This window comes from Theropithecus gelada, chromosome 3 (assembly GCF_003255815.1).
Source record: "Theropithecus gelada isolate Dixy chromosome 3, Tgel_1.0, whole genome shotgun sequence".
Lineage (NCBI taxonomy): Eukaryota > Metazoa > Chordata > Mammalia > Primates > Cercopithecidae > Theropithecus > Theropithecus gelada.
The window spans coordinates 176,831,786-176,850,012 of record NC_037670.1 but is presented as its reverse complement, the minus strand read 5'-3'; the positions used below and the strand labels follow the sequence as shown (position 1 = coordinate 176,850,012).

Sequence of the window (18,227 nt, the reverse complement as noted above, 5' to 3'; positions counted from 1 at the left end):
CCACCAAGCTGTACATTTAAAAATGGTTCAAATGGTAAATTCTGTTATGTGTATTTTAGAATAAAAACATGTTAAGTAAAAACAACGTTCATAGAAATCACAGCAACAAGAAAAGCAATAAAAATGATACATAAAAGAGCACAGGGCATGAATGGATAGCTCACAAAAGAGGAAATACAACTAATATGTGGAAAAATTTATAAGGTCAAAGTGATCAAAAATGCAAATTTAAAGCATATGGTAAATTTTAATCCATTAAATAATCAAAAATATTAATGCTGACAAGAGTACAAAGAAAGCAAGCCTCTTGTACGGTGCTGATGGCAGTCCGAAATAGCACACTGTGCAGAGACTGATAAAATTATTAACACTGCTGAACTCCATAGCTAGTTCTTTTTAAACAAAAAATACTCAAAATATAGGAAAAACTGTATGCACAAAGATTACATTATTTCTTATAAAACCGAGAAAATGACTAAAAATAGTGGAGCTGCTGCACAGGAAATACCTACTAGACAGTTAATCATATAGCTATTAAAATAAGGGTTATGAAAACTAAGAAAATGAGTACAATATTGAGTGTAAAATCATTTTTAAATGGGTAAAAAGATGAAATGAAAATATACTAAATGTCAACAGTACCTATGTTAATGTGATAAGACTATAAAAAGTCCCATAGATATCTTCCAAATTTTCTCTATCATACTTACAATTCTACTGTAATGGAGGGGAAATCATCTCTACATCAAGTGTTAAACTCTGAGTTAGGGCCATGGGGCAAGATCACACAAACTCCTAATATAACTTCCTAATTTCCTAATGTACTTTATCTACAGACAGAGAAACTTACGGCAGCAAGATGGCAACGCCAAGCAGGAGACGCAGCACATCTTGCCACAGCTTCCTCCTGGCCAGCGGCTCCCTAACGTGGGTGACACTCTCCAGATAGGTAAAATCCAGTCAGAGTTGTGAAAGCAGCTGAGTCTTTCCTTTGCTACTGTCTTCATGCCTGTGAGTGACATCACTACGGCAGGCATTGTGAGTTACACTTACTGACACTGCAAGTTTGTGACGGACAGACCACTGATCTATGATGGGAAACGGCAACAGGTCCAGACAAAAGCATTTCCCAGACGTCCTTGTGGACAGGGATGACTAAGTGAGTAAGTTCTGGCCAGTAAGACACAAAAGCTGGAGTATGGTTGCCAAGAAAGCTCCTTACAAAGCTGAGTAGACTTGCCTCCTGCCCTTAACACCCTCTTCCTTCGTGCAACACAGAGGCGACAGTTGGAGCTGCAGTAATCAACTTGTGATCATGAGGCATCCTTAGAACGAAAGCCATATATTCGAGACACTAGAGTAGAGAGATCCTTAGCAACACCAGAGAGCTGCCGTATCAGCACTGGACTCTGCTACAAATTTATTTAAGAAAAATAAAACTTTAACTTTTTTAAACTACTGCTTTTATACTTCTATTACTTGCTGCCAAAAACAGTTCACCATCTTTGAAGAATTAAAATCTATGTACTTCCATTTAAGGGAACATTTACAATATAATGACGTTCTCCTGGTTCTTGAGTCAAAATCGACATTATTCAGGCCATGTCCTTATAGATTCTGAGGACCACAATCACAAACCCTCCATCTTCCTCAATCTCCCATTTCATCTCTATCCACCATTATTGATGTTGTAATTATTCCTTTAGGAGACAAATGTAATTAAAATTTTCTCAAACTATTATTTATAACAAGATCTAAATAGGAGATGTCCAGTTTTTCTGGGGGATTTCCTCTCTTTAAGACTAGTCAAGTGCAACAGTGAGAAGAAGAGAAAGAGAATAATCTGGTTTTTTTAAATATAGAAGCATATGATCAAAGCATCAATGAATGCAAGCTACATAAACATTTTTATACATAACAATGGTAAAATTATCACCTGGTATTGATTTAAAAATGAATAATGACTATCATAAAACCTACCCATATTTCTGGATAAAGACAGAAAATTGAACACATGTATCTAATATTACTCCACCTTCATGCCCCTCTAAAACTACAGTAAAGAAACATTTTTTAAAATACAAATCCTCAAGGAAGAGAGAATAGGAGAGGAGGCAACCATATACTGGAAGCTGGAAAGTACGTGCAGGAGGTGGCTTAGCAAATCCAAGAAAGCTGACCTCTACACTGGCTAGGTCTACACTGGCTAGGTCTACACTGGTTAGTGAAGTGCACAAGGCAGGTCTAACCATTCTCAAGAATTCAGAAAGGAAACTAGAGTAAGTCAGGACATAACGCAATTGTGATTCAGATGTAGGGTACTGCCATGGCTAACATTTTTTAATTTCACCAGGTTCATGAAGAAAATGATTTGACAGAGCACTAACTTTACCTAGAGATCTCAAAATGATCATATATTCGTACATTCATCTCTAAAATACCAAGGATGGTATGTTTTATCTTTAGTAATCAGAGTTAATTTTCCATCAACAATCAACACGTGAACGCTACTGACTCCTACATCAACACCTGCAGCTTGGAGCTGGCTGTTCCTCGGCTTCTTTACCTGTGCAGCCCAGTTAGACCCTTAGACCTCAGCATGTACAAAACCAAACTCTCCTTCTTCCTCCTCCCTCCCTCAAGTGAGTTTCTTCTCATGTTTCCCATCTTAACCAATCACATTATCATCCATGCACTGCCCCATCTCAAAATCTGAGTCAGCCTAGATTTCTCTTAACTGCTACCAATTCTCATCACTAAGACCCACCCAGTCTACCTCCTGTTTATCTCTGCTAACTATATATAACTTACCCCAACCAACTGTACATGCTCCAAAAACACAACAGCATACAAAAGCTAGTGAGGGTACAAGCCAGAACAATGAGGCCAAATATGAGAGCAGGTGAAATAACTACATGAGTAATACGATGTCTGCCCCGGGCTCCTTAATGAGTACTGGCTCTGGGAGTCCAACTGCTCTCAGGTGGTCTCAGCTTCAACGTACTGGGACTGGGAGCAAAGTGCTGGACTGAGGGCAACCTAATGAACCATATGTGCTTCCACACACCACACTGTCCTCCTAAATGTAAGTCAACCACCCCAGCTGGTGCAGAAGAAAGTTCCTCTATGCTGAGGGAAAATCCATTTTCTCTCCACTGACTCAGAGCTGTATAAACGGGCCCTTCCTGAGGGATTTTCATGGGTGGTTTCGACCATACATATCCCCTTACATAATTTTAAGAACCTCGCAAATGACAGAACTCCCCTCCACCCACTCCTGCCATTCTCACCGTATGCCCTCCTCACAGGCACCTGTTACCTCACATGGGGTCATCTTCTAGACTCTGTGTGCCGGAGGTGCCTGCCCATAAAGTCTCCCTAAAACACAAAACCGGCCTCGCGGCTCACTGTCTACACCGCACAAAGGCTGTCTGACCTCCTCTCTCCACACTCCCCTGCTCTAATCACCCTAACCCAGTCAGGTCCTCAGAGTCACCACGCCCTCTCACTGCTGGTCGTCTGCATGTGCTGCTTGTTTGCTCTTGCAGGATTTATACTCAAAAAGTTTGAAAATCCTTCTGAAGTTCTAATCCAATTTCCACTCAGGAGCACTGCATCTCTTTGACATCTCTGAGTGCGTTCTGAGCTTTGGGCAATGCAGTATTGGGGAAGAGCGGAGTTCCCAGGTGCCGTGTGCTCAGTCCGCATAACCAGTGTAAGCTGTCTCTGCACCTCCTTGAAAACAGCCAGTGGCAAGGAGGTCATTCTCTCTGCATGTTCAGATGACTGGGCAAGGCTGTTAGAAAGGATAATTCTGTGAGCTCCTGGGGGTCCATCATTTGGGCCTCTTAGACCCTCTTAATGTCTTCAATTCACTTTGATGGCTTGGCCTTAAATCTTTCCACCTGGTTCACTCCCCTTTATTCCATCAACACACGGTTAAGGACATATACCTGAAGGAAATTTACCATTCTCACCACTTCCTCAACCACGACATGCAACAAAATGACTTGCAGAATTCAAAGCACAACACATGTAATACAGTATTTTCTTATCTTTTTAATAATAAACTTGATTGTTTTTGAACATTCATTGCAGGTACCCATTTTTAGCAAATGGCCTTTTCTATGTTCACACCAAACCTCTCCAATTCCATCCTGGCAAGTGGTTATGTTTTACTATCTCATATATGCCAGCTAAATCACAAAAAGAATCCCCTTTAATAAAAATTCTTGTGAGCTGTGTGGTGGTCCGTATTTGCTCCACATGCCTAAGATTAGATGTCCCTCTAAGTAAAGCAAGAACTCCTGGAACGGGAAGCTGAAGTAGACAGAAGGAAGCAGCTGGGCTCCGTGCCTGCTCCTAAAATCCTATCCAACAGGTAGTTGATGTGATATGCTAGAGAAGGAAAAATGCCAAATCTGACAGGTGGGAATCTGTGATTTGTTTTGGCTGTAAAGACAAAGCCACTCACACACAGTCAGTTTATTGGCTCCATTTGTTCCACATAAACCACTGTGGGCCGGGCATGGTGGCTCATGCCTATAATCCCAACACTTTGTGAGGCTAAGGTGGGAGAATCACTTAAGCCTGGGAGTTTGAGGCCAGCCTGGACAACATAGCGAGACCCCGTCTCCACAAAAAATGTTTAAAAATTAGCCAGGCTAGTGGTTTCTACCTGTGGTCCCAGCTACTCAGCAGGTTGAAGCGGGAGGATCAACTGAGCCCAGGGTCTGAGGCTGCAGTGACTGGATAGGATGGTGCCACAGAACTCCAGCCTGGACAACAGAGCAAGATCCCATTTCTAGAAAAATAAAATACAAAGCAAAACAGCAAAATAAAATAAAACTACTGTGGATGTACAGAGAAAACAGAGTGGCCTGTGAAACGCAGCAGCCATACTTGGCAATTTCAGTTGTGAAGACACAGCCAGGGAGAAAAGATCAAAGACCAGCTTTAATATACATTAAATATATATATTCGTTATAGAGTTATTCTATATTTAATAGTTATTCCATTAACTATTAGCCTTATAGTTAAAATATTTCTTATACCAGATAATTCTTAAAAACACTTCATATTCTAATGTTAGAAACAATTTTATAATTGGATCTGGGACCATTTGACAATGCACTTGCATGAAAAAAAATCCAAACCTAAATTATGTAGATTTAATATGCAGCTGACGTCACATGAAACTGCCCTCTATAAAGCAAGCATTCTGTGCATGCAATTAATTTTAACTTGAAAAGAGCATCTCACAGAAGAAAACATGTAATGCTGAGTAGAACCACTAGAGAACCAGGAGATATTTCTTCTCATTTATCTGTGATGTTTCATTTCATTTGAATGAAATCAATTAAGTATCATAATTAGGGCCCATAACTCAGTTCAGTTATATTTTACAGTAACATTTGAACCCTAGAAAAAAATAACATCTTGACCTGGTTTCCTCTGCTATAAGTGGCAATAATTACAATCATCTTGCTATGTCTCAGGAAAACTAAAGCAGGTAGTTGGTTTATCCAAATCCATTCCTCCTTCTATTGTCCTTGCTTTTGGAGGCCTGTTTAGTTACTTACCCTCCTCCAGGGTCCAGAACATCAGACAGGTGCTCCTGGTCCCCGCCCCAAGGAGAAAGTCTTCATGAATCTAAACCAGTCACAGTAAATCCATTCCTACTGCTCTAACCAGGTTAGGCATAGGCAGATGGGGCAAATCTGCTGGGAAGGTTTCTGGGAAAGGGTCTCTAAATTCTTAAAAAGTGAAAGGAAAATCTTCTATCTCTGTATGGAAATGTCCAAAGAGGTGATCTGGGAATTTGGCAGCCACGCTGGGACCCAAAGGGAACAAACAGAAGAGCTCAAGCTGTGCCCTAGGTTGCATGTGCAATTCCATCACTGAGCTGCTAAAACAACGCCCCAGAGCTGCCTCACTTGGGCTTCCTGTTTGGTGAGCTAACAAGCCCCTTTTGTTCTGAACATTTTTATTGAGCTTTCCAGTATTTTCAAAAAAGCAGCCTGATTCATGCACATATCTTTAGAAGAAATTTAAAACGCCCTAGAAAAGAATATCTTCAGTTTAAAATCTAAGCAATTTGGAACTTACAGGAATATATTCCTCTTAGTTCCAGTTACTCACCATTAAAAAATAATGGTCCTCAGGTTCAGCTCGAAGATATTTAAAAACCACTTGCTCCATGAACCTTTCCATAAGATCCCAGTCTTCAATGATTCCATGTCGTATTGGCCACTGGAGGAAGAGAAACCAGAGTTGTCAAGCCTCAGTTCATGACAATAAGAGCAGCAGTTTAACAGTGGCACAGAAGAAACTGTGTTATTACAGAATAAAGGTCTCCTTCTCATTGTAGTTTTTAATTCTTGTAAAGAAACAGGCCGGGCGCAGTGGCTCAAGCCTGTAATCCCAGCACTTTGGGAGGCCGAGGCGGGTGGATCACAAGGTCAGGAGATCGAGACTATCCTGGCTAACATGGTGAAACCCCGTCTCTACTAAAAATACAAAAAACTAGCCGGGCGCGGTAGCGGGCGCCTGTAGTCCCAGCTACTTGGGAGGCTGAGGCGGGAGAATGGCGTGAACCCGGGGGGCGGAGCTTGCAGTGAGCCGAGATCGCGCCACTGCACTCCAGCCTGGGAGACACAGTGAGACTCCGTCTCAAAAAAAAAAAAAAAAAAAAAAAAGAAACAACAGCATTTGAAAAAAAAAGATTAAGTTATATTATTGTTCATATTCTCCTCCACTCATTTCTACAAACAAAGAATCACCTTAACAATGACAGGGAGACAGGCCAGGCACAGTGGCTCACGCCTCTAATCCAACACTTCGGGAGGCCAAGGCAGGAGGCTCACTCGAGCCCAGGAGTTCGAGACCAGCCTGGGCAACATAGCAAGACAGTCTCTACAAAAAATTTAAAAAATCAGCCAGGCATGGTGATGCGTGCCTGTAGTCCCATCTACTTGAGAAGTTGAGGAGAAAGGATTGCTTGAGCTCAGGAGGTCGAGGCTGCAGTGAGCCAAGATGGCATCAGAGCACTCCAGTCTGGGTGACAGAGTAAGACCTATCTCTAAAAAAACAACAACAAAAAAAAACAATGAGGAACAGATAGAATACTGCAGCTAATTATCATACAACTGGATCTGGAGCTTTAAAAAAAAGTCTGCTTAGGCTGGGCGCGGTGGCTCAAGCCTGTAATCCCAGCACTTTGGGAGGCTGAGACGGGTGGATCACGAGGTCAGGAGATCGAGACCATCATGGCTAACACAGTGAAACCCCGTCTCTACTAAAAAAAATACAAAAAACTAGCCGGGCGAGGTGGCGGCGCCTGTAGTCCCAGCTACTTGGGAGGCTGAGGCAGGAGAATGGCGTAAACCCGGGAGGCGGAGCTTGCAGTGAGCTGAGATCCGGCCACTGCACTCCAGCCTGGGCGACACAGCGAGACACCGTCTCAAAAAAAAAAAAAAAGTCTGCTTAAATAATGTTAGTGTTTCTTTTTAATTAACCAATCTGCAATTTTCCCTCAACTGACAGGTTAGTCAACCTGTCAACAATTTTCCAGAGGGGGGATCTTGCTTTCATGTGTGACCTGGTGTTTCCTGAGTCTATTCTGCATTCCAGGGATCTGTTAATTCCCTTAATTCTCCAATCAAAATCACCCCCATTCAAAAACCAACCACCACCACCACCTCTATTCAAACATAATAGAAACACATTCCACAACTCACAAATACAACTTCTAGATGACCATTTTGCATTACTCATCCTACTGCTCTACACTTAGAGAAGCAAACACCCGTCGGACATTTACCTTTGTAGCATATGTAGGTTTATCGATGGCTTCATCTCCTATGAAAAAGTCAAGGTCATCAACTCCCCTCAACACTCTCCTTTGGGCTTGGTCAACTACCTTTGCCGACTCTCTGATGGCAATACCTTAAAAAAAACACACACACACAGATTTCTATCACTATCCATATCTATTTAAATGATCAAAAGGGATAATATCCCTATATACACACAAGTAAATTTTCATTGTTAGGGTTCCATGTGGGGTGAAGGATGCTCACAAAAAAGACAATGTCAATGAGTACATAAAATAATACAGAAACAAGCTATTCTATTCTGGTATGATTTTCAGAATGGTACAAAGGAAATGAGCTGCTCTGCTTTTATACTGACAGAAGCTACATTACTAAATTTCTGTTTTATCTGGAAAAATCCCTCAAGATAGTAAGTGAAATGCCTATACATCAGTAGGTTCCAAATTTAAAATACAATATAGAAGGGGACAAAATTCTGTACAATACAGGAGAGTAAACAGAAAAATAATGTCTCATAAAACTCTACATCACATAACCTTAAAATGTATTTTTAGTATTGTTACAGGGAGAAAAAAAGCCACGACTTCCCATTAAAATGATAAATTAGAATGTTACTGGTTAATATCTGTAGCCAAAAAAAAGTACCATAATCAAATAACTATTACCTAAAAATTCCAAATATTAATGGCTTTATAATTCATTATTTTAGTAAGATCTTAACCTTAAATATTTGGGAATATACTTAGTAGTTAATAATCATATCAAACTTCACTCTAGAATTTAACATCTAATGAAATGTGGAGGGCATCACAAAGATTCCATTTTCCATTGAAATTCCTAACTCCTGGTCATACTCTTGAGCTCTCCCATGAGATATTTTCATCCATCAGGTCTTGACATCAACACCATCTCTTCCCTTGAAGGCTTCCTTGACAACCTGCAGTTCTGCACATGTGTTTGATGCTTCCACTGGCCCTTTTATACCTGCATTAAGGCATTTTTCAGGATGAATTACAATTGTTTAAGATCAGTCTACCAAACTGTAGATTCCTTAACGTCAAATAACACCCACCTTTCACTGTTTCTGCAGTGGGAGGCTCAGATATCAATAACTAAAAGTTTACATTTATTGAACACTCTGCTAAGTGTTTCCTTTTGCACACTACTTTATTTAATCCTCACAACAGCTTATGAGACAGGTACTATTATCTGCATTTTACAGAAACAGAAACTTAACAATCTATCAAGGTCACACAGCTTCTAAGAGACACAGACAGGATTTGCACCTAAGCAGGCTGCTGACTATCAGAATAGGCATTAGAGAAATATTTGTTAAATTAACATTTTACTCCACTAAAATAGTTATTGTGGGTTTGAAAAATGGTCAAACTATACCTAAATAATTCTAACATAAACCTAATTCCATAAATACACTAATGGCATCTCACTATCCTTAATGTATTTCAGATGAAAGTACAACTCTCCTAGCTATACAAATACAAGTGCTAGATAAAATTTCTCCAAATTAAAACATCAAAATCTTTGTGACTTACTACCCAAGTGATGTACAGAATCAGTACAGTCCTTATCAAAATACCAATGGCATCCTTCACAGAAATAGAAAAAATAATCCTAAGTTCACATGGAACCACAAGAGACCCCAAATAGTCAAGGGAATCTTAAGCAAAAAGAACAAAGCTGGAAGGATCACACTACCTGACTTCAGAGTACACTACAAAGCTACAGTAATCAAAACAGCATGGTACTGGTATAAAAACAGACATATAAACCAGTGGAAAAAACAGCCAGAAATGAATCCATGTATTTATACTCAACTGATTTTACACAATGGGTAAAGTGTAAATGTTACTGGGGAAACTGGATATCCACATGCAGAAGAATGAAAATGAATGCTTATCTCTCAACCATACACAAAAATTAACTCAAAATGGATTAAAGACTTCAATGTAAGACCTGAAACTGTGGAACTATTAGAAGAAAATGGGAAAATGCTTTATGACTTTAGTCTGGGCAAGGATTTTTTTTGGACAAGACCTCAAGAGCACAGGTAATAAAACAGATAACTGGGACTACATCAAACTAAAAATCTTCTGCACAGCAAAGAAAACAAACAACAAAGTGAAGAGACAATCTATAGAATGGGAGAAACTATTTGCAAACTATCTACCTGACAAAAGATTAATAATTGAAATATATAAAGAACTCAAAACAGCAATAAAAAAACAAATAACCCAAGTGAAAAATGAGCAAGAGACCTCAATGGACATTTCTCAAAAGAAGACATACAAATGGCCAACGAGTATATGAAAAAATGTTCAACATCACTAACCATCGGGGAAATGCAAATCAAACCCACAGTATCAATCACCTCACCCCACTGAGAATGGCATTTATCAAAAAAGCAAAAGATAGTAAGTGTTGGTGATGATGTGACAAAAAGAGAACCTTTATACACTATAGGTGGGAATGCAAATCAGTCGAGCCATCATGGAAAACAGTATAGAGGCTCCTCAAACAATTAAAAATAGAACTACCATATGATCCAACAATCCCACTACTGGGCATATATCCAAAGGAAATGAAATCAGTATGTTGAAGAGCTATCTGCACTCCCATTTTTACCGTAGCACTATTCACAATAATCAAGATCTGGAATCAATCTAAGTGTCCATTAACAGATGAACAGATAAAGCAAATGTGGCTTTATAAACACTGGAAAACTATTCAGCCATTTAAAGAAAAAGGAAATTCTGCCATCTGCCCACAACATGGATGAACCTGCAGGGTTATGTTAATTAAAATAAGCCAGGCACAGAAAGACAAATATCACATGGTCTCATTTATACACGGGATCTTAAAAAGTTGACCTCATAGAGGCAGACTGTAGAATGGTGGCTACCAGGGTCTGAGGCTGTTCGGGGATGGGAAGGACAGGGAGATGTTGGTCAAAAAACATGTAACTACAGTTAGATAGGAGAAATAAATTACAAGAGATACAGCATACAACAAGGTGACAACAGTTAATGATGATATATTGCATTCTTAAAAAAAAAAAAATGTAGAGTACATGTTATACGTTATCACCACAAAAATGATGACTATATGAGGTAATGCATTTGTTAACTAGCTAGATTTAACCATTTTACAATGTATATATACCTCAAAACATCATTTTATATATGATAAAAACACACAATGTTATCTGTCAATTTAAAAAATTAAAATCAGAGCCAGCTGTGGTGGCTCATCGCTCATGCATGTAATCCCAGAGACTCAGGAGGCTAAAGCAGGAGGATCGCTTGAGCTCAGGAGTTTCAGAACAGCCTGGGCAACACAGCAAGACCCCATCTCTTAAAAAGCTAAAAAATTAGCCAGGCACAATGGCACACATGCCTGTAGTCCCAGCTACTCGGGAGGATCACTTGAGCCCAGGAGGTTGAGGCTGTGGTCAGCTATGATTGCGCCACTGCACTCCAGCCTGAGCTACAGAGAGAGATCCTATATCAAAAAAGTTTAAACTTTTTAAAACTGTTTTTAATCAAAAATTTTTTTTAAATCCTTGTGACTGAATTTCAGGAGAGAGTAAATAATGTTTCTAGGCTGGGCACAGTGGCTCACACCTGTAATCCCAGCACTTTGGGCGGCAGAGACAGGCAGATTGCTTAAGCCTGGGAGTTTGAGAGCAGTCTGGGCAACGTGGTGAAAACCTGTCTCTACAAAAACAATACAAAAACTAGCCGGGAGTCCCAGTTACTTGGGAGCCTGAGACAAGGGGATTGGGAAATTGAGGAAGCAGTGAGTCATGATCACACCACCACACTCCAGCCTGGGTAACAGAGCCAGACCCTGTCACAAACAAAACAAACAAACAAACAAAAAGTTTCTGATATGAACTAATTTCTTCAAACAGTCCAGGCAAGTTAATTTTTCCATACAGCTACTTCATGAATGAGCACACAGACTTTGAAGGGATGAAAACCTAGGTTTGAGCACTTACTAGTTAGCTGACTTGAGAAAAGTTATTATTAACCCTCAGTGCTCTCTCCTCTAAAATGCATATACTACTACCTATCAGAGTGGTGAGAATTAAATGGAACAATGTTTATAAAGTGTTTAGCAGAGACTGTGCTATAGAATAGTACTCAATAGGCCAAGTGCGGTGGCTCAAGCCTGCAATCCCAGCACTTTGGGAGGCCGAGATGGGCGGATCACGAGGTCAGGAGATCGAGACCATCCTGGCTAACACAGTGAAACCCTGTCTCTACTAAAAAATACAAAAAACTAGCCAGGCGAGGTGGCAGGCGCCTATAGTCCCAGCTACTTGGGAGGCTGAGGCAGGAGAATGGCGTAAACCCGGGAGTAGGAGCTTTCAGTGAGCTGAGATCCAGCCACTACACTCCAACCCAGGCAACAGAGCAAGACTCCATCTCAAAAAAAAAAAAAAGAGAATAGTACTCAATAAACAATATTATCTATACTAAATTGGAGACCAAATTTGTGACTGGCTGAACACTGAACAGGTACCCAGATACAACCATTCCAGAGAAGAACTGAGAAAAATATTATGTTTATCCAACAATTCCACTTCTAGAAATTCTTCTAAAGAAATAATCATTGAGTAAATAAAGGTATATATACAACAATACTCTTTGTAGAACTAATAATAGCAACAAATTGAAGGGGGAAAGTTAACTGACCTGAAATCAGAGATCAGGTAAATAAATTATATCAAATCCTTAGAAAGAGCTACTAAGGCTGGGCGCAGTGGCTCACACCTGTAATCCCAGCACTTTAGGAGGCCAAGGCGGGTAGATCACCTGAGGTCAGGAGTTCAAGACCAGCCTGACCAACATGGTAAAACCCCATCCCTACTTAAAAATACAAAAATTAGCCAGGCATGGTGGCGGGCACCTATAATCCCAGCTACTTGGGAGGCTGAGGCACGAGAATCACGTGAACGTGGGAGGTGGAGGTTGCAGTGAGCTGAGATCACATCACTGCACTGCAGCCAGGGCGACAGAACAAGACACGGTCTCAAAAAAAAAAAAAAACAAGAGCTACTAAGTTGCCTTTTAGAATATTCACAGTATGACTCCACTTCAGTAAATACACAGAGTTGCACGTGTGTGTTTAATGTATATAAGACGCCCAGACAAAAGATTAATACTGGTTAACCATGGATGGTAGAGCTATTGGTGACTTTTGCTGCTTCTACTGGGTATATTGGTTTTTCAACTATTAAAAAGAAGCTAACAAACAAAATAAAAGTAAAACCTAATCTTTTGTTTATGAGCTGAAGTATTTACTCTGTTACCTCTCAAAATCATTTACCCTTAACGCCTCATTTCCATATGAAAAGTTTTCAAGGTAAGTCAGGCTGTAGAATTTTCTCAGAGAGCTACTAAGCTAGCTAGAAATTTATATTTTGTTCCAAGACAAATTAGTAAACATACACAATTATTTCTAAAAGTAGATTATCTGGAATCCCCAATTTACTACAAATGAATAACAACACAGCTGTAAGAGTGAATTTGAGGCCGGGAACGTGGCTCACGCCTGTAATCCCAACACTTTGGGAGGCCAAGGTGGGTGGATCACTTGAGGTCAAGAATTCGAGACCACCCTGGCCAACACAGTGAAACTGTGGCTGAGGCTGCAGTGAGCCGAGATCGCACCACTGCACTCTAGCCTGGAAACAGAGCAAGACTCCGTCTAAAAACTAATAATAATCAAAAATAATAAAAATAAAAATAAATTAAAACACACACACACACACAAAGTGTACTTCTTTTAACTACTACACAAGAAGCAACTGTATCCACGCAAGAGAATAAAAGTATATAGAGCTTATATTCCAATATATACTTATATTCCAATAAAAAAAAAAATTACAAAACTTAGCTGGGCGTGGTGGCACATGCCTGTAATCCCGGCTACTCGGGAGGCTAAGGCAGGAGAATTGCTTGAACTCAGGCGGCAGAGGTTGCAGTGAGCTGAGATCATGCCATTGTACTCCAGCCTGGGTGACAGAGTGAGACTCCGTCTCAAAAAAACAAAAAAAAAAGAGTGAAACTGAAGACTTTATCAGAAAGGCATCTTGAAGTAACAGGATAAAAAGGTGAAAAGAAAAAGACACAGGGCAGAAATCACTTTCCCCACCTCCTTTTCTCATTCCAACTCACTGCCACATTTAAAGTCTCGAAGATATCAAGTTATAAACAGTGGCACAAAACTAAAGGACAGAACTTAAGCAGAACTGAAGAAAGTAAGAGTGAAGTGGAAACACTGAGGCTGAGAATGAGAAGCAAAGAGGACATCGGAGACCTTGGGCTGAACATGGGCTAGAAAAGTCTGGTGGGTCATGACAACTGCAATGATCTGCAGAAACAGGTAACACCCATCTCTGACCACACCATTCAGTGGCACACTGGCACCACACAGAACCATCTGATGCACAAGTTTGGTATTCCAAAGGGCCACTGGCCAAAGTGCCAATACAAGTGACAGATCGTATCCTCTGGGCAACATCAAACTTAATTGTGTGTGAAGTCAGAATTAAACTGTCAAGTCAATATAAAATATTGTAAAGAGACAGTCGTGTGCCGTGGCTCACGCCTGTAATCCCAACACTTTGGGAGGCCGAGGCAGGCGGATCACAAGGTCAAGGGATTGAGACCATCCTGGCCAACATGGTGAAACCCCAACTCTACCAAAAATACAAAAATTAGCTGGGCATGGTGGTGCGCACCTGTAGTCCCAGCTACTCGGGAGGCTGACACAGGAGAATTGCTTGAACCCGGGAGGCTGAGGCTGCAGTGAGCCGAGATCACACCACTGCACTCCAGCCTGGAAACAGAGCAAGACTCCGTCTAAAAACTAATAATAGACGGGCGGATCACAAGGTCAGGAGATCGAGACCACGGTGAAACCCCGTCTCTACTAAAAATACAAAAAATTAGCCGGGCACGGTGGCGGGCGCCTGTAGTCCCAGCTACTCAGGAGGCTGAGGCAGGAGAATGACGTGAACCCGGGAGGCGGAGCTTGCAGTGAGCCGAGATCGCGCCACTGCACTCCAGCCTGAGCGACAGAGCCAGACTCTGTCTCAAAAAAAAAAAAAAACTAATAATAATCAAAAATAATAAAAACAAAAATAAATTAAAACACATACACACACACAAAGTATACTTCTTTTAACTACTATACAGGAAGCAACTGTATCCATGCAAGAGAATAAAAGTATATAGAGCTTATATTCCAATATATACTTATATTCCAAATATTTTGTCTATACCTATGGAAACCAAGATGTGGCCCATTATGAACACAATGAAGAAATCTGTCTAAATATTCTATGTCACCCAAGCTATCTCTAGCACACTACAACATACCACAGTCCATCCCAACCCAGCAGTAACACAGAACTCCTCCCCAAGTGACTGTCAACAAAGGCCAAAAGAAGAACCTCAACTTTGACTCCCAAACTGGCAATAATGAAGTGGTATCCCCATTCCCCTGCTGGAGTAGTGTCAGAAAAGACTTGCTAAAACACAAAATTAAAATAAGAACCTCATAACATAATACCCAAAGTACCTAGGTTTCCATTTTAAAACTCTTACCATGGCAAAAACCAGTAACATCTCAACTGAAAAGAGAAAAGACAATGAATAGACAATGCCACCGAGATAATACAGACATTATACTTATCAAACAAGGATTTTAGGAGCCATCACAAAATGCCTCAATGAGCAGTCTCAAATACTCTTGACTCTTGAAACAAATGGAAAATAAAAGGAAGTCTCAGCAAGCAAATACAAAGCCACAGCAAAGAAACAAGATATAAAGACAAAACCATATGGAAATTACAGAATTAAAAATCACAATAACTGAAATAAAAATCTTAAGAGATGGCCTCAACAAAAGAAAAGGACAGAGGAAAGAAACACTGAACTTGAAGACAGAATAACAGAAATTAACCAGTCCAAACAAAAGAGAGAAAATAGACTGGAAGAAGGAAAAAAAAAAAAAAAAAACCAGAGCCCAGAGCCTCAGGGACATCTGGGATATATAAGAAAAGATTCAGCATTCATGGATTACAATTCCCAGAAGGAAAAAAGAAAGAAGGCAGGACCAGAAGGGATGCAAAGAAATAATGGCTAAAACTGCCAAATTTGGCAAGAAAAAAAAAAGGGAAGAAGAAAAAGAAATAAACTAATAGATTCAGTACTTAACAAACCCCAAATAAGATAACCCAAAACAAAACAAAACAAAATCCATTCCAAAACACATTATACTCAAACTTCTAAAAAACTAAAGACCAAAAAAAGAAAAAAATTCAGCTTCCAAGGACATTTCTCATCAGAAATCATGACATACACACAAAAAAAGGTGCCACAACATTTTTGTGCTGAAAGAACTGTCCATCCAGAATTCTGTGTTCAGCAAAAATATCCCCTAAGAATAAAGAGCAAATCAAGACTTTCTATTGAAATAAAACTGACACAATTTGTCAACAGCATTCCTACTTCAAAAGAATGGCTTGGGATGTTCAGGCAGTCCATGATTTTTGGGTTTTTTTGTTTTGTTGTTGTTGTTGTTTTTGAGACGGAGTCTCGCTCTGTCACAAAGGCTGGAGTGCAGTGGTGCAATCTCGGCTCACTGCAACCTCCACTACCTGGGTTCAAGCAATTTTCCTGCCTCAGCCTCCCGAGTAGCTGGGACTACAGGTGCACACCACCATGCCCAGCTAATTTTTGTATTTTTAGTAGAGACAGAGTTTCACCATGTTGGCCAGGATGGTCTCAATCTCTTGACCTTGTGACCCGCCCACCTCTGCCTCTCAAAAGTGCTGGGATTATAGGCATAAGCCACCGTGCCCAGCCTATGTTTTTTTATTATGAAAAAATAAATAAATATTAAAAAGAATGGCTAAAGGAAGTTCTCTAAAGAGAAAAGAAATGATAAAAGAAGGAATTTGGGTACATCAAGAAAAAAGAACAATGGAAAGAGCAAAAATGTGGAGAATTATTTTCCTTCTCCTCTTGAGTTTTCTAAATTATGTCTGGCAGTTGAAGCAAAAATTATAACTGATGTGAATCTCATGAGATTCAATGTATATCAAGGAAAGATTTTTTTTTTTTTTTTTTTTTTTTTTGAGACGGAGTCTCGCTCTGTCCCCCAGGCTGGAGCATAGTGGCCGGATCTCAGCTCACTGCAAGCTCCGCCTCCCGGGTTTACGCCATTCTCCTGCCTCAGCCTCCCGAGTAGCTGGGACTACAGGCGCCCGCCACCTCGCCCGGCTAGTTTTTTGTATTTTTTTTTAGTAGAGACGGGGTTTCACCGTGTTAGCCAGGATGGTCTCGATCTCCTGACCTCGCGATCCGCCCGTCTCGGCCTCCCAAAGTGCTGGGATTACAGGCTTGAGCCACCGCGCCCGGCCTCAAGGAAAGATTTAAGACAATTACGTTAGAATTGGGGGGGAGGCATGGTGGTTCACGCCTGTAATCCCAGCACTTTGGGAGGCTGAGGCAAGGGGATCACCTGAGGTCAGGAGTTCGAGACCAACCTAGCCAACATGGTGAAACCATATCTCTACTAAAAATACAAAAATCAGCTGGGTGTGGTGGGCACCTGTAATCCCAGCTACTCGGGAGGCTGAGGCAGGAGAATAGCTTGAACCCGGGAGGCGGAGGTTGCAGTGAGCCAAGCTCATGTCACCGCACTCCAGCCTGGGAGACAGAGTGAGACTCCATCTCAAAAAAAAAGAAGGGAAGGGAAAGGAAGGGGGAAGGGAAAGGGGAAGGGAAGGGGTAAGGGAAGGGAGAAGGAAAGGAAAGGAAAGGAAAAGGAAAAGGAAAAGGAAAAGGAAAGGAAAAGAAAAGAAATGAAATGGGAGTAAAGGGACCTACAGGGAGGTAGGGTTTCTACATTTCATTCCAACTGGTAAAATGTTGATACCAGTAGACTAAGGGGGAAAATATATATTTCTTTAATTATAACAACTGGAACAACCACTTAAAAAACTATACAACGAGATGTATGCAAAAACACAATAGACAGGCCAGGCACAATGGCTCACACCTGTAATCCCAGGATTTTGGGAGGCCAAGGCAAGCAGATCACTTAAGTTCAGCAGTTCGAGACCAGCCTGGCCAACATGGCAAACCTCTGTCTCTACTAAAAATATATATATAAATTAGCTGGGAGTGGTGGCACATGCCTGTAATCCCAGCTACTTGGGAGGCTGGAGCACGAGAATAGCTTGAACCCAGAAGCCAGAGGTTGCAGGGAACTGAGATCGCGCCACTGGGCAACAGAGCAAGACTCTGTTTCCAAAAAAAAACTATAGATAAATGGAAATGCAATTCTAAAAAA

At 40.7% G+C, this 18,227-nt stretch overlaps 1 protein-coding gene across 9 annotated transcripts in view; it reads right to left on the bottom strand.

Moving 5' to 3' along the window:
- ACTR3B (ARP3 actin related protein 3 homolog B) overlaps positions 1-18,227 on the bottom strand; it is a 98,183-nt gene that overhangs the window by 45,204 nt on the left and 34,752 nt on the right. For 7 of the 9 annotated variants that reach the window (XM_025380462.1, XM_025380459.1, XM_025380458.1 and 4 more), the window contains 2 exons: positions 7,823-7,947; positions 6,142-6,252 (listed from right to left, as the gene is read on the bottom strand). Coding sequence is in view for 8 of the 9 variants with exons in the window: in XM_025380455.1 (XP_025236240.1) it covers positions 6,142-6,252; positions 7,823-7,947 (236 nt within the window). In the remaining variant the exon portion in view is untranslated. The remainder of the gene's footprint in view (positions 1-6,141; positions 6,253-7,822; positions 7,948-18,227) is intronic. The other 2 variants (XM_025380460.1, XM_025380461.1) reach the window with 1 other exon arrangement.